The sequence below is a fragment of the Chionomys nivalis genome, chromosome 12 (assembly GCF_950005125.1).
Source record: "Chionomys nivalis chromosome 12, mChiNiv1.1, whole genome shotgun sequence".
Lineage (NCBI taxonomy): Eukaryota > Metazoa > Chordata > Mammalia > Rodentia > Cricetidae > Chionomys > Chionomys nivalis.
Genome location: NC_080097.1, coordinates 50,856,310 through 50,867,734, shown reverse-complemented (window position 1 = coordinate 50,867,734; position 11,425 = coordinate 50,856,310). Strand labels below are relative to the sequence as shown.

Sequence of the window (11,425 nt, the reverse complement as noted above, 5' to 3'; positions counted from 1 at the left end):
TGTCTTGAGATCCAGACAGATGTCTGGTGTCACTGGTTGCTCTATGTCCTTTCTCAAAAGCTTCAGCCATATTTATTCTATCACTCAGACCTCCACGTTTATGTTGCCTGTGTGTCACACTGCTCCCTCTACACACACACACACACACAACACACACACACACACACACACACACACACCGCTATTAGATTGGATAAGAAAGAATATAAAGGGCATATTCTGCCCAGAAAGAACAGGGACAATCTACTGTCCCTGTTAGTAGCTGGCCCTTTGAGAGATGAATCCCCCAAGACGACAGCCTATCAGAAAATAATAACAGCTAAGCTTTACCGAACCTTTAGTCAATTGGTATATAGGATAAGCAATTTTGTACTTTGAAACTGTCATCTTGTGACTGCTTTGTGGTTTTTGTCATTATAAACCCTTTACAATGATAGACGTGGTCCTTTCCCCTCTATCTGCTGAGTCAGGTAGGGGACCCGTGCTAGCCCTTATATAATAAATAAAACTTTCCTTTTGCATTCAGAAGTGTGGCTCCGTGGTGATCTTCTCGGGGGCTTTCAGGACTTAGGCACGACAGAATGCATTAAAAACCTCAACGTGTGCAATAACACATAAAAGCTCCCTTTGGCTGGGGGTGTGAGAGCCGCAGAACTCCAAGGCTCCTGAGACACCCGCGCACAGTTCAAAGAGGAAGCCCAGCCGGCGGGCCCGGAAACGGAGGCACGCTGGTGACTCGGGCTGGCCGGCCCCTCCGAGCACTTCCGGCGGTGCCAGACATGGCTGCAGGCCGAGACCGCGGGGACTTGGCTGCCCGGCAGCTTGTGTTCCTACTTCCAGGTAAACGCGGGCGGCGCGTGGGCCGGGAGCACTCCTGGTGGCGGCGGCGCGAGGCTTTTGCCCGGGTCAGCACTGGCCCGCGAAGTCCTGGCGAGCGCGGGCCGGGCTTTGGTGCCCCACAGTTTGCTGCACATCCTGGTCACGTGTCACGCCAGGAGGGAGCTCCAAACGCGGAGCGTAGTGAGAGCGTCCGGGTTCGCCGGTGTGTTGTTGCGGGTGTAGCCTGCCCGGCCTGCGGAGGGCGGCGGTGTTTCCACGCCGTTGTCCCAACTGTGATGTTAAGTTGGGTAAGCTGCGTAGGTTAAGCTGAGCTTGGTTTAAAGCAGTTCCGGGACACAGTGGCAGTCGAAACCCCAGAACCAGGCCCTTCGATATCCCATGGGGATCATCCATCAGGACATGTGGCTGGGACAGTGGACAGTTGGTGCCACATAAGCAGGGACCGACTAAATGGCAAATGAAATAAATTTGGGCTAGGGACTGCAAGCTAGAAACAGCCCGCCATTTTATAGGCACTTTAATTTGATGTTACAACGTGGGCGGAGAGGAAACTCCCTAGTCACTTTAATTTTGAATTTTAGCTCAGCAAACGCAGAGCATTTTTACAGCAAATATTCTTCACCAGGGTACGAATACCCAGTGATGTAGGTGTTTACAATCTAGGCATAACAACCAGACCCGTACATCTTTTGCTTACATAGCTCCTCTTCATTGTAAGGGGTTAAACACAGTCAAATGTATGGATTGTGAGTATGCAACTCACCCAGCTGAACGTGGTCTGCTGCCGATTGGCTAGCAGCTCATACTGCTTATAGAGAACCCCAGGTGTTCTGTTATCGGGTTAGTTGTGCCTGTTTGGACTCCTGTCTTCTTCCCTCTGTATGACTTTTGCTAGATCCATCCTTGTTTTTTCCGTGGGTTTTGTTGGTTGGTTTTTGTTTGTTTGCTTGTTTGTAATTGCTGCTTCTAGGTCCTTGTATGTATATCAATACTACCCTCCTGAGGATGGATGACATTTGATGACATTCGGTGTTTCCGGTTTGCAACTCTTAGGAGTTACACTTTGGAGGCTGCCGATCGACACGGACATTCATGTCTTTAGAGTGTCTCTACCCTGGAGTGGTATCTCTTCTTGGGTGCTTGTGGGTTTAGCTTTAGTACTGCAAAACGGTTTTCTGAAGTGCTCATTACTGATTCAGCCGCCCATGAAGAGCTCCAGTTAAGCCATGCCTCATTGCAAGTGTTTGGATGGAAAAGCGGCTAGTGAGCATTCGTGGCTTTGGTGGTCCTTTAGAGGGCGAGCCGGATACCTTATTTTAATTGGGGGAAGGGAAATCTCCTTTCACACTACGGTTACATCAGTATAATTCGATTTTCACGGTAGGGGCCTCATTCTTTTGTAATCAAGTATGTTGAAACTATGTAGATGCACACAAGTAGCTGGTCATAATTTGAGTTTTTTTTTATTTTGTTGGCTGTTTCGTTGGTATTGACGTCATTCTTAAAGTATGTCATAATCATATCAAACCCAGAAATGAAGAGAGTCAAGTATTGAATGCATCCCTCAACGTGGAAGGTGTACTAAATCTATGGGGTGGTGGTGAGGAGCATTCCAGCCTGGCGTCTGTTGAAAGCTGAGGTGCCCTCTCACCTTTTAGTCATTCGGCCGATAGTACTGTGGTCAGTGGCAGAGGTTGGGGGTTCCGAAACTGTTCAAACTTGAACTTCCTGTCTTCCGTTCTTCCAGATGGCCTTTAATGGCACCTGCAGGCCCTAAGGATACACACATGTTTGCTAGCTCTTCTGGTGACTGCCCTCAAATGTAAGGGCGTTTGCCTCCTGGGAGTGAATGGGCTGAGACCCAAAAATATGCTCATTCACTAGATTCCCAAGCAGTACTGCTGCTGTGCCTGACCCGGGGACGCCCCTGGAACTACCACAGTGAGAACCAGCCCCGGGGAGCTGGAGTGTGGGTACGCACTCCTGAGGTTTCACTCTGCGATGGACAGGATTTTCTGTAGTCAAGAGGTGCATGGCAGAATCCAGGATGAGGACCATCTTCACACTTTGTTGTTCCTTGCAGCAGGTGTGGAGTCAAGAGCAGGAGACTGTATTCCCTCGACTAAGTGCTACAATGAAGTTGGGCCCTTCATAAAGATTATAAATAGTATATGAAAGTTGGCAAGGGTATTTGGCAGAAGTGGTCTGTACTGTTCCCAAAGTGAGCAGAGGGTTGTATATCTTCGGGGCACAGCTACCTAATCTTGTGATGATGCTCCCCCAGCATTTAATTTACAGTCAGGTTGCCTAGAGTAGTTGTGAAGATTATATTTAAAAGTTGGTTGCAGGTTATTTTTCCTCTAGCTCACAATTTTGTTTTGCTAAATTGAAAATCCGAGATAAAAGAAAGCTGGGCCATGGAGGGCTGATTGATTTTTGCAGGCAGCTGGGGTGTTGCAGCAAGACCTCCTTGCATCTGGGATGAATGCAGCGCTTCTCTCATGGAGCCTGGAGTATGACACAGATGGCTGTTCACTTACCCTAAGGCCACTCACATATTTATTTTTGGACTAGGTTGTAAGTTTCCATCCCTCTTTGCTGCCCCCCCCCCCACACACACAAAGAAGGCAAATGGTGAGGCATAGTTTTTAATACCTGTTTTCTGTAGTCAAATGTTTGCACACTTGTCAGTTCTGCTGAGCTAGCTGGGTGAGGTGTGAGAGTCACTCAGGACACATCATGACTGTAGGTGGGCAGGAGACTGCCTGTGGCAATTAGGGAAGACCTCCCAGGAAGTGTGCGCACACTGGGAACCCTAGTGTTCTATGACAATAAAAGGAGAGGGGAATAATGTAGGGCACCAGACCTCATTACAGATGGTTGTGAGCTACCATGTGGTTGCTGGGAATTGAACTCAGGACCTTTGGAAGAGCAGGCAATGCTCTTAACCTCAGAGCCATCTCTCCAGTCCCCAAGAAACACATAAGTTTGGGGGCAAGAAAGAAAGTGTGAAATACAAGGTAGAAGAAGGGCTGCTGTAGACTTTGTCAGTGGTCCTAGGAAACAGCTGATCTTTTCCTTTAAGAAAAGTGGAAGTGGGCTCTTCCCCCTTTGTGTGCATGCAGGCTTGCGTTTAAAAACAAGCTGTGTGTGTTGAAAGCTGCCCTTCCCTTGGCAGGTGGTATAGAGCCTGGCCCATCCAAGTGTGGCCTTGAGACAGCCTTGAATAATTCAGCAGGACTTGTTGGAGGAAGGCTCCCCATTCCCTGCAGGCAGTCCAGCAAGGAGCACGGTTAATATTTTCCACACGAATCTGGCTTTGTCTTTATATAGCGTTTATTGGTGGGGCCCTGCTGACCTTTCTCAGATGTCTGCTGGATTTGCTCCGGGCTGTTGAGCACGTTCTGAGGTGATGGATGGAATCGCTCAGTTGCCAGTTGGTAATCTGTTGCTGTAATCTTGTCCTCTTAGTGATCGTTCCAAAAGATGTGGAGTAAGTAACAACTTATGGCTCCTATAGCTTTATCCCTCAGGGCAGAATAAAAAGTCATAGAAGAAAGTAAATTTTAAAATTTGAATAGCATCCTAGGAACGGCAAAGGTTTGCCACCCCATAGAGCATTATCTGGAACGTTAGGCAGCAGCTCAGTCAGGGCTGAAGCCTGACTGTAATGAAAGACGCCTGGACCCTGCTTTATCACTTCTGTGTCCTTGGCTGCCGCCCTTGGCAGAGTCTCTGTTCCTCATTTCTGCAATGGGAGAGCAGAGCCCGTCTTGTAGGCTAGTGTTATGTCCACCCTCTGTCCCCTTTCAGCAGGGCCAGGGCCAGAGTGGGTTTTTATAATGACCCCCCAAAATATCTCCTTTCATTTCTTCCTGCAGTGTTTTCCCTAATACCGTCTTTGCTCTTGTGCCAGTTTCTGCTCTGGCTTCAAGGCGCGACTTTAGTTCCCACAAAGCCAAGTTATTTTCTCCAGACCAGCTTTTCTTTCTTTGACTGTTGGTGGTGTTTTATGTACCTGCAATCCTGTCTCTGCTTTCTCAGCTTGGAAAATTCCTGAAACCCAACGTCAAGGCCACCTCTACACGGAAGCCTTCTGGACCTCTTCTACCAGTGTTACGTTCCTACTCAAGTTAGGAGCTGAATGGAATCCAAGTGTGTTCTTCCTCTGTAGCCGTTAGCTTGTCAGCAGGGATGATGGCTGCAGCTTTGGAGGATATCTCTGAGAGTCTGAAGCATGTTACTTGAAGCTTCCTTTGTGAATCCTTCCTTGTGCTGAAGTCAAAAGCTGAAGGACCTGTGAAGAAGTCACACTGTGTGCCCCCGCCCCCCCAAGTTTTTGGGTGGCGCTTAAGGTCTCTCCTGCTTGAGCAGATGCTCATGAAGGCCTTGGTTTGCTAAGACTCTATAGGATCGCCAACTTAATTGTTTTTATTTTATTTTTTGGTGGGGAAGTCATAGAGACAAAGTCACATATTGTAGCCAATATGTCCTGGAGCTCACAGCAATTCTTGTGTCTTCCTTTCCCTAGTGCCCTACCTGCTTCATTGCTTTCAAACTTTAGTTTGTTGGTTTTTTGCTCTTTAATCTCAGCTTTTTATCCATTACCTTTCAGTTATAATTTTTCACTGTTTTTATTCTTCTTCTACTTTTTTTTTTTTTTTTTTTTTTTTTGAGACAAGGTTTCTCTGTAGCTTGGGAGCCTGTCCTGGAACTAGCTCTTGTAGACCAGGTTGGCCTCGAACTCACAGAGATCCACCTGCCTCTGCCTCCCGAGTGCTGGGATTAAAGGCGTGCGCCACCACCGCCTGGCTTTTCCAATCCTTTCTTATTGTGTGTATCACAAAATGAATTCCACTGCTTTCTTTTTCCATTTGTCTTTATTTCCTTTTTTACATTTCCTCCTTCTTCACGGTAGCAGGAAGACTCAGAAGTGCTGGGATTGTGGAAGAGCTCACTGTGCACGGAACTGAGAACGGCAGCTCTGCTGCTTTCCCGAGGAGCTGGGAGCTGAGTGGGGGCGTTTGCTCTTCATTTGATAGTACTGTGAGATGAACGAAGCTGGCAGGGACGTTTACAGCATATGCTTTGGTGATGGGGGTGTTTGTGTTCTAACAAACTGCTGTTTCACACAGAGGACCAGTGCATGTTTGGGGTGGATTATCTTTAAACTGGATAGACTGAAAAACAAAGAAAGAAAGGTGAAAGTTCACAGAGCTAACTGCAGTGGGCAAGATGAGCAAGTTGGGATGTTTTGAGAGCCACCAAAACATGTTGAATTTTTTAGGTCAACCTCTTACACACTTTCCTCCGTGCTGTTGGCATGAACAGGATCCTTGTTTGAATGGTCCAAGGCTACCTTGTATGGAAACTTCTGCTCTCCACTGTGGCTGCAGAGCCTCTGGGGTTGTGAGTTGCAGAGCTTGATGTCAGCTTCTCTAGGGACCCCTGGGCAGCTTCCTGTTTTCCTAGGTGGGGCCAACTGTGTTGTAGAAGGGCAGCTGAGGGGAGCACATGAGGACTAGGGTGTTGTAGCAATAGGTAGCCTTGGGTTTCTGTCTCTGAGCATCAATAACTTCCTCTTAAACAAACTCCGCCCCCAGTCAGAAATAGACTGCTTCCTAAAGTGGAGCGGCACGGGAATGCCATCTTGTCTCTTTCTAAGACACACTGCTGGTCACCTCCAAAGGATCCCTGTGATCTAATCTCCCACACACATAGAGCAGCTAGGAGGTGGCTCCCCTGTGATACACAGTGGGAGAGGTAGACTTAAGGGTGTGGCGGCTCTCCTAGAAGGGAGTGTGTTGTGCAGATAGCACAAGAAGCAGCCACCCCAACTGGACCTGACACTCCCAGGTCCAACTTTGGAGTGACTGTTAGGGGTGGTCTTGTTGGTCTGTGCAAGGGTATCACGGATTGTTTGTATGGAGAATAGGATTGTGGCAGTGAGTTAGAGTTGTCCCCTAGGATGGATGGGAGAGTGTTAGTTCCAGAAGCTCTGTAGATGCCAGACTCCAACAATACTCTGGTCCTTTATGTACCTGCATACATAATCCACCCATATATTTTAAATCGTCTGCTGATTATTTGTAGTACACAATGAAGTATTACAAAGGTATGTAACTTCATTTTAGATTGTACTGTTTAGGGAACAGTGACAAGGAAACAAAGCCACACACTCAATACAACTGCTCCTTTTCCTACCTGAATCTTTCTTAATCTGTGAAGAATTTGGACCTGAAGAGCTAATTTTATTGACCTCTATCTTCTCAAGGATTACATCATTTTAGAAAACCTTTTGTCTTTGGATCTTCTAGCCCTTATACCTTATAGCACACCTTTACATATGTTACTGTATTTGATCTTCAGAGTGACCTGGGGCAGCAGCTAAAGCCTTTTCATCACTACCTTACATATCGGGGAACCAAGACTCTGTCCAACAAATAGGAGGATTTTGGTGTCATAGTCTGTCACCTCCCTTAAGCGCTTCTCCAGAACCTATGTTTTGCCCCAAGGTTATCCTTCTGCCTACATGGTGGCAATGCAGCATCACAAGAGAAGCCACAGGACCAGCTGTGACTGTCTGCTCTGTTTGATGACCAGAGCATATCTCTGCTGGAGCCAACCCCTCTTGGTATCAGGTACCTTAGTCAGATCTGCCCCATGTCCCCCTCCAGAACTGTCCTATTTCCCAGATAGTTTAAGCTTCTACTGTAGATGTTGCTGTCTTTATGGCTCTGTGTCAACTGTGAACCTTGAGCTGAAAACTTTTCTGTGTCCCGCCCAGTCCCACAGCCACTTATAAAATAATTACTCAGGGGCTTATAATTGTTTGGCTGATGGCTCAGGGCTTATTACTAACTAGCTCTTACATATAAATTAATCCCTTTCTATTAATCTGTATCGTTACGTGGCTCGTGCCTCACTGGTAATGCTGTGGCATCTAACTCCTGATGGCTGCTGCTGTCTCTCTTTCCGTCCCACCGTCTTTCTCCCTGTATTCAGTTTGGCTTCCCAGCCTAGGTATATTCTGCCCTGCCATGGGCCAAAGCAGCTTTATTCATCAACCAGTAAAAGCAACACAAATTCACAGCATACAGAAGGCCATCCCACATAATATCATGGACCTGACTTTTTTTCCCCCAACGTCTTCTCTCCTAACAGGCCATTCCTAGAAACATGGCTGTTGTAGGGATAATCCTGAAAAATCACAGCCTTTGTTTGCCACGATCTTGGTGAGGGTAGATTTAGTTTTGTCTCCAAAGCTTCACAGGAAAGATATATTCGATAAACCCATCATGGGAAGCATTTTCCTGGTGTGTACCTTTTTCCCCTTTGATTAGCTTGTGAAGAGACAAGGGCTTCAAAGCCAGGAATGTGAACTAGGTCTTGCTGGTGGTAGTGCTGACATCTTGGGAAGGGAAGGCATGTAGTTATTTTTGAAGTTAGCGTCTTGAAAGCTGCAAGGAACTTGAATACCGTGCTGATTTGTCTTGCATGTCTTATGTTCCGCAGTCTTGAGGTCTGCGCTGATACCTGCCAGGTGCCTGTCAGGTGTCTCAGATAACTTGGAGTTTCTGTAGATGAGAATATAATTCCTAATAGATAAGTTTTTTGTACCATCTATGAAATTTGATTTTTTTTATGTTTTTAGATGTTTCTTAAATCACATAATAAACTTCTGTCATCTATCTAGTTTTATTTGATCTTGTCTTGTTTCCCTCTGGCTTTCCTGGATCCCCCTTCCTTCTCCTCTGCAGCTCCCTGGTATTAGTCTACTGCCTGGCTTGGCAAGCTTATTAGCTGTCCCTTCTGCAAGCATGTGCGATGGCAAGACAAGAGGGACACAGACAACTCAGCACTTAAGAAGAAATAAGCTACAGTTTGCGGGGTTTTTCATTTTTTGATTATGGCAATGACAAAGTCGCAGTTTCAAACGTTGCCCGGCGGCAGCACTTTTCCACATTTGACTAACCCTGGGACTCTCATCCCACAAGCAGAACTGAGTAGAATACCTCTTTCACAGAAATGCCATCAGGATGACATTACATAACTTATGCAGAGGACCACATGGTGCCTGGTACGACCATAAATGATCAACACATACTACCATTGTTGTTATTTTTAATTTTATATTCATGGGTACAGTTGTCTTCCTGTCAGTGGTCTGTGTTCTTTAAAGATCAAGTATCAGAGCCAAGTGCTGGGGACATAAGGAAGCTGAGTGGCCGACTGTGGCATCAAGAGCATCGCTGAGCTCTTCCTACCTCTAAAATGGCCAGCAAAGCCAGCACTGCATCCATTCTGCCTGATCCTGTTGGGAAGTGTTTCTTATGAAGTATACTTCTGAAGTATCAAGACCTGCTTTTGCCTTTTGTTAGTGAGCTTTTTCTAAAGCTGAAGGATGCACGTTGGATTTCCTGAGAATGTTTTGTGTGCAAGAAACTCTACCAAGTACTTTACACTGTCTTCTGTTTACACAGATCACCAAGGCGACCTCTGACAGCCTTTTCTAGGAAGGCTACTTGTAAGGCCTTTTAACGCCATGAAAGTTGTGACTCTTAATTATATTTTGATTTTTATATTTCTTGTATATCCCTGACTTTATCAGGAATTTATGGAAGTAAACTAATTAGAAACTAAGTAATTATTTTGTGCTCTGGGCTCATCCACGTGCATGTCAGCCTGAAAGATGAGTTCTCATGCCCATTTTATAGTTGAACAACAGAGGCAAGACTGGTTCACTTTCTTGCCTAAGGTCCTACTTGGTAGTGGAAGGACCTAAGGTTGTCAATGGGTCTTGGTGAGTCCAGGTACCATGAACCTGTGCTGACATCACTGGAGAAATAGTTGGAACCTTCCAGAAGTTCCTTTTCTCATCATTTCCTTCTACACTAAAAACTGGGTCCTTTAGTATAAACATGTACATTTATTCTTTCTTAATTAATTTATATGTTTTTCACCCCTTCTAGATACAAATAAAAAAGAAGTTTAAGGGAAAGCAGGATCTTCCAAGTCTCATAGGCAAAGAACCAGCCCACCAAATGATCCAGGGTTTTCTAGATTTCAGCAGAAACTCTTTAAAGTGTGGTAGAGCCTTTAGTCTGCAGGCAGGAGTTATTTTCTCTGTGGAATACTACATGAGACTAAGGGACATAAAATCACAACAGCAGTACAATTCTTTCATGCCTGGTCTCCAGGTGCAGCGAGAACCAGCCTCCTGGAAACCATGAAGGCACCAAGGGAGACAGCAGAAGCCGCTTCTGGTTCTTCCAGCTGAGTGTACCTGAAAGCTGGAGCTGCTCCCATCACCGTTCCCACCCCCGTCAGCAGCCTTGACGAAGGGACAGGCCAGACTTGATTTGAAGCCAAAAAAGGGAAAAAACAATCCAACTCCAAGAGCATTGTCCCCAGCTGACCTGTCTTTGGCTTCCCGGAAAAGCCTCCCTTCGGGGTGCTGTCACCTGACACGACTTGGTGCTCGGAGCTTGTTCTCTGGGACAAGTCCTGTTCCTTAGGGTATTTTTCTGTGAGGGCTGTACCAGTCTGGTAAACAGTAGCCTGCCCAAACCTGAAAGGGAACACACAGAGAACTAGGTGTCCGTGTGCTGCTCTGGGAACGCTGGTTTGTTCGTAGGGAACGAGAAAGCTACGACATTGAAGACTGTGCAGGGAAAAGCTGGGAGTCGTCTCTGACTAATGGCCTGGGAAAGCATAAATAAAAGTGAAGGCAGTAGTTTGAATGCCTGAGTGTTGAAGTTTGCCACGACACACGCAGAGCCCCTTAACAAAGACTTAACTGGACTGAGTGCCGATCACCAAGGTGACTGAACAGAGGCATTGTAGCTGGGTCTAGAGAATACAGACTCACAGTTAGCCCAGGAAAGCCACTGGCCTGACTGAAAACCAGCAACAATTCCTAGGAGATAGGGAAGGGCAAGCAGCTTGCCACATTTACTGTATTTTATCTAACATGTAATGTTCAGGTATTTAAAAGTACAAGGTGTGAACTAACAGGAAAGTATGGCCGGAATGTGAGGAAGGTAGTTGGTGCAACTGCCCTAGAGGAGGCTGAGGTGTTGAGTTTATTCTGCAAAGGCTTTAGTCAGAGCTTAGGAATTTATTCTGAGAACTAACACAGACTGTCTGCATAGTGACGGCATAACTGTGAAATCTCACGAGATAGAACAGAATTTTAAAGAACACACAGACATCACTATTATAAGGGATCAGACAGTCAAGAGGATCTCTCAGCTTCCCCAAACAAGGCCTAAGCAACACTGTAAATCAATCTGACCTAACAGGTCATCAGCATTTAATATGATCGGGAATATACCAAATGCATTGTACAAAAACAGTGAAGTGAGTGTGGGAGACAGTTACAGAAGGGAATTTGAGTGATTCACAAATGCGTAGGAATTAAATAGCAGCCCTAATAACCAATGAACCACAGAAGAAAAATGAGGGAAGCTTAAAAAAATACTTTTGAGAGGCAAGAAAATAAAGCATGGAGACGTACGGCAGCCTGTGGTACTGCTGCAACAGTGATGCACATGGAGAGATTGATAAACCAGACCGGCCATGG

At 46.1% G+C, this 11,425-nt stretch overlaps 1 protein-coding gene across 2 annotated transcripts in view; it reads left to right on the top strand.

Moving 5' to 3' along the window:
- Nucleotides 1-754: 754 nt before the first annotated feature.
- Nucleotides 755-11,425, top strand: part of Rnaseh2b (ribonuclease H2 subunit B) — a 51,881-nt gene continuing 41,210 nt past the window's right edge. The window contains exon 1 of one of the 2 annotated variants that reach the window (XM_057786646.1): nt 755-840. In XM_057786646.1, the coding sequence (XP_057642629.1) occupies nt 780-840 (61 nt within the window). In that variant the 5' untranslated portion in view covers nt 755-779. The remainder of the gene's footprint in view (nt 841-11,425) is intronic. The other variant, XM_057786647.1, reaches the window with a different exon arrangement.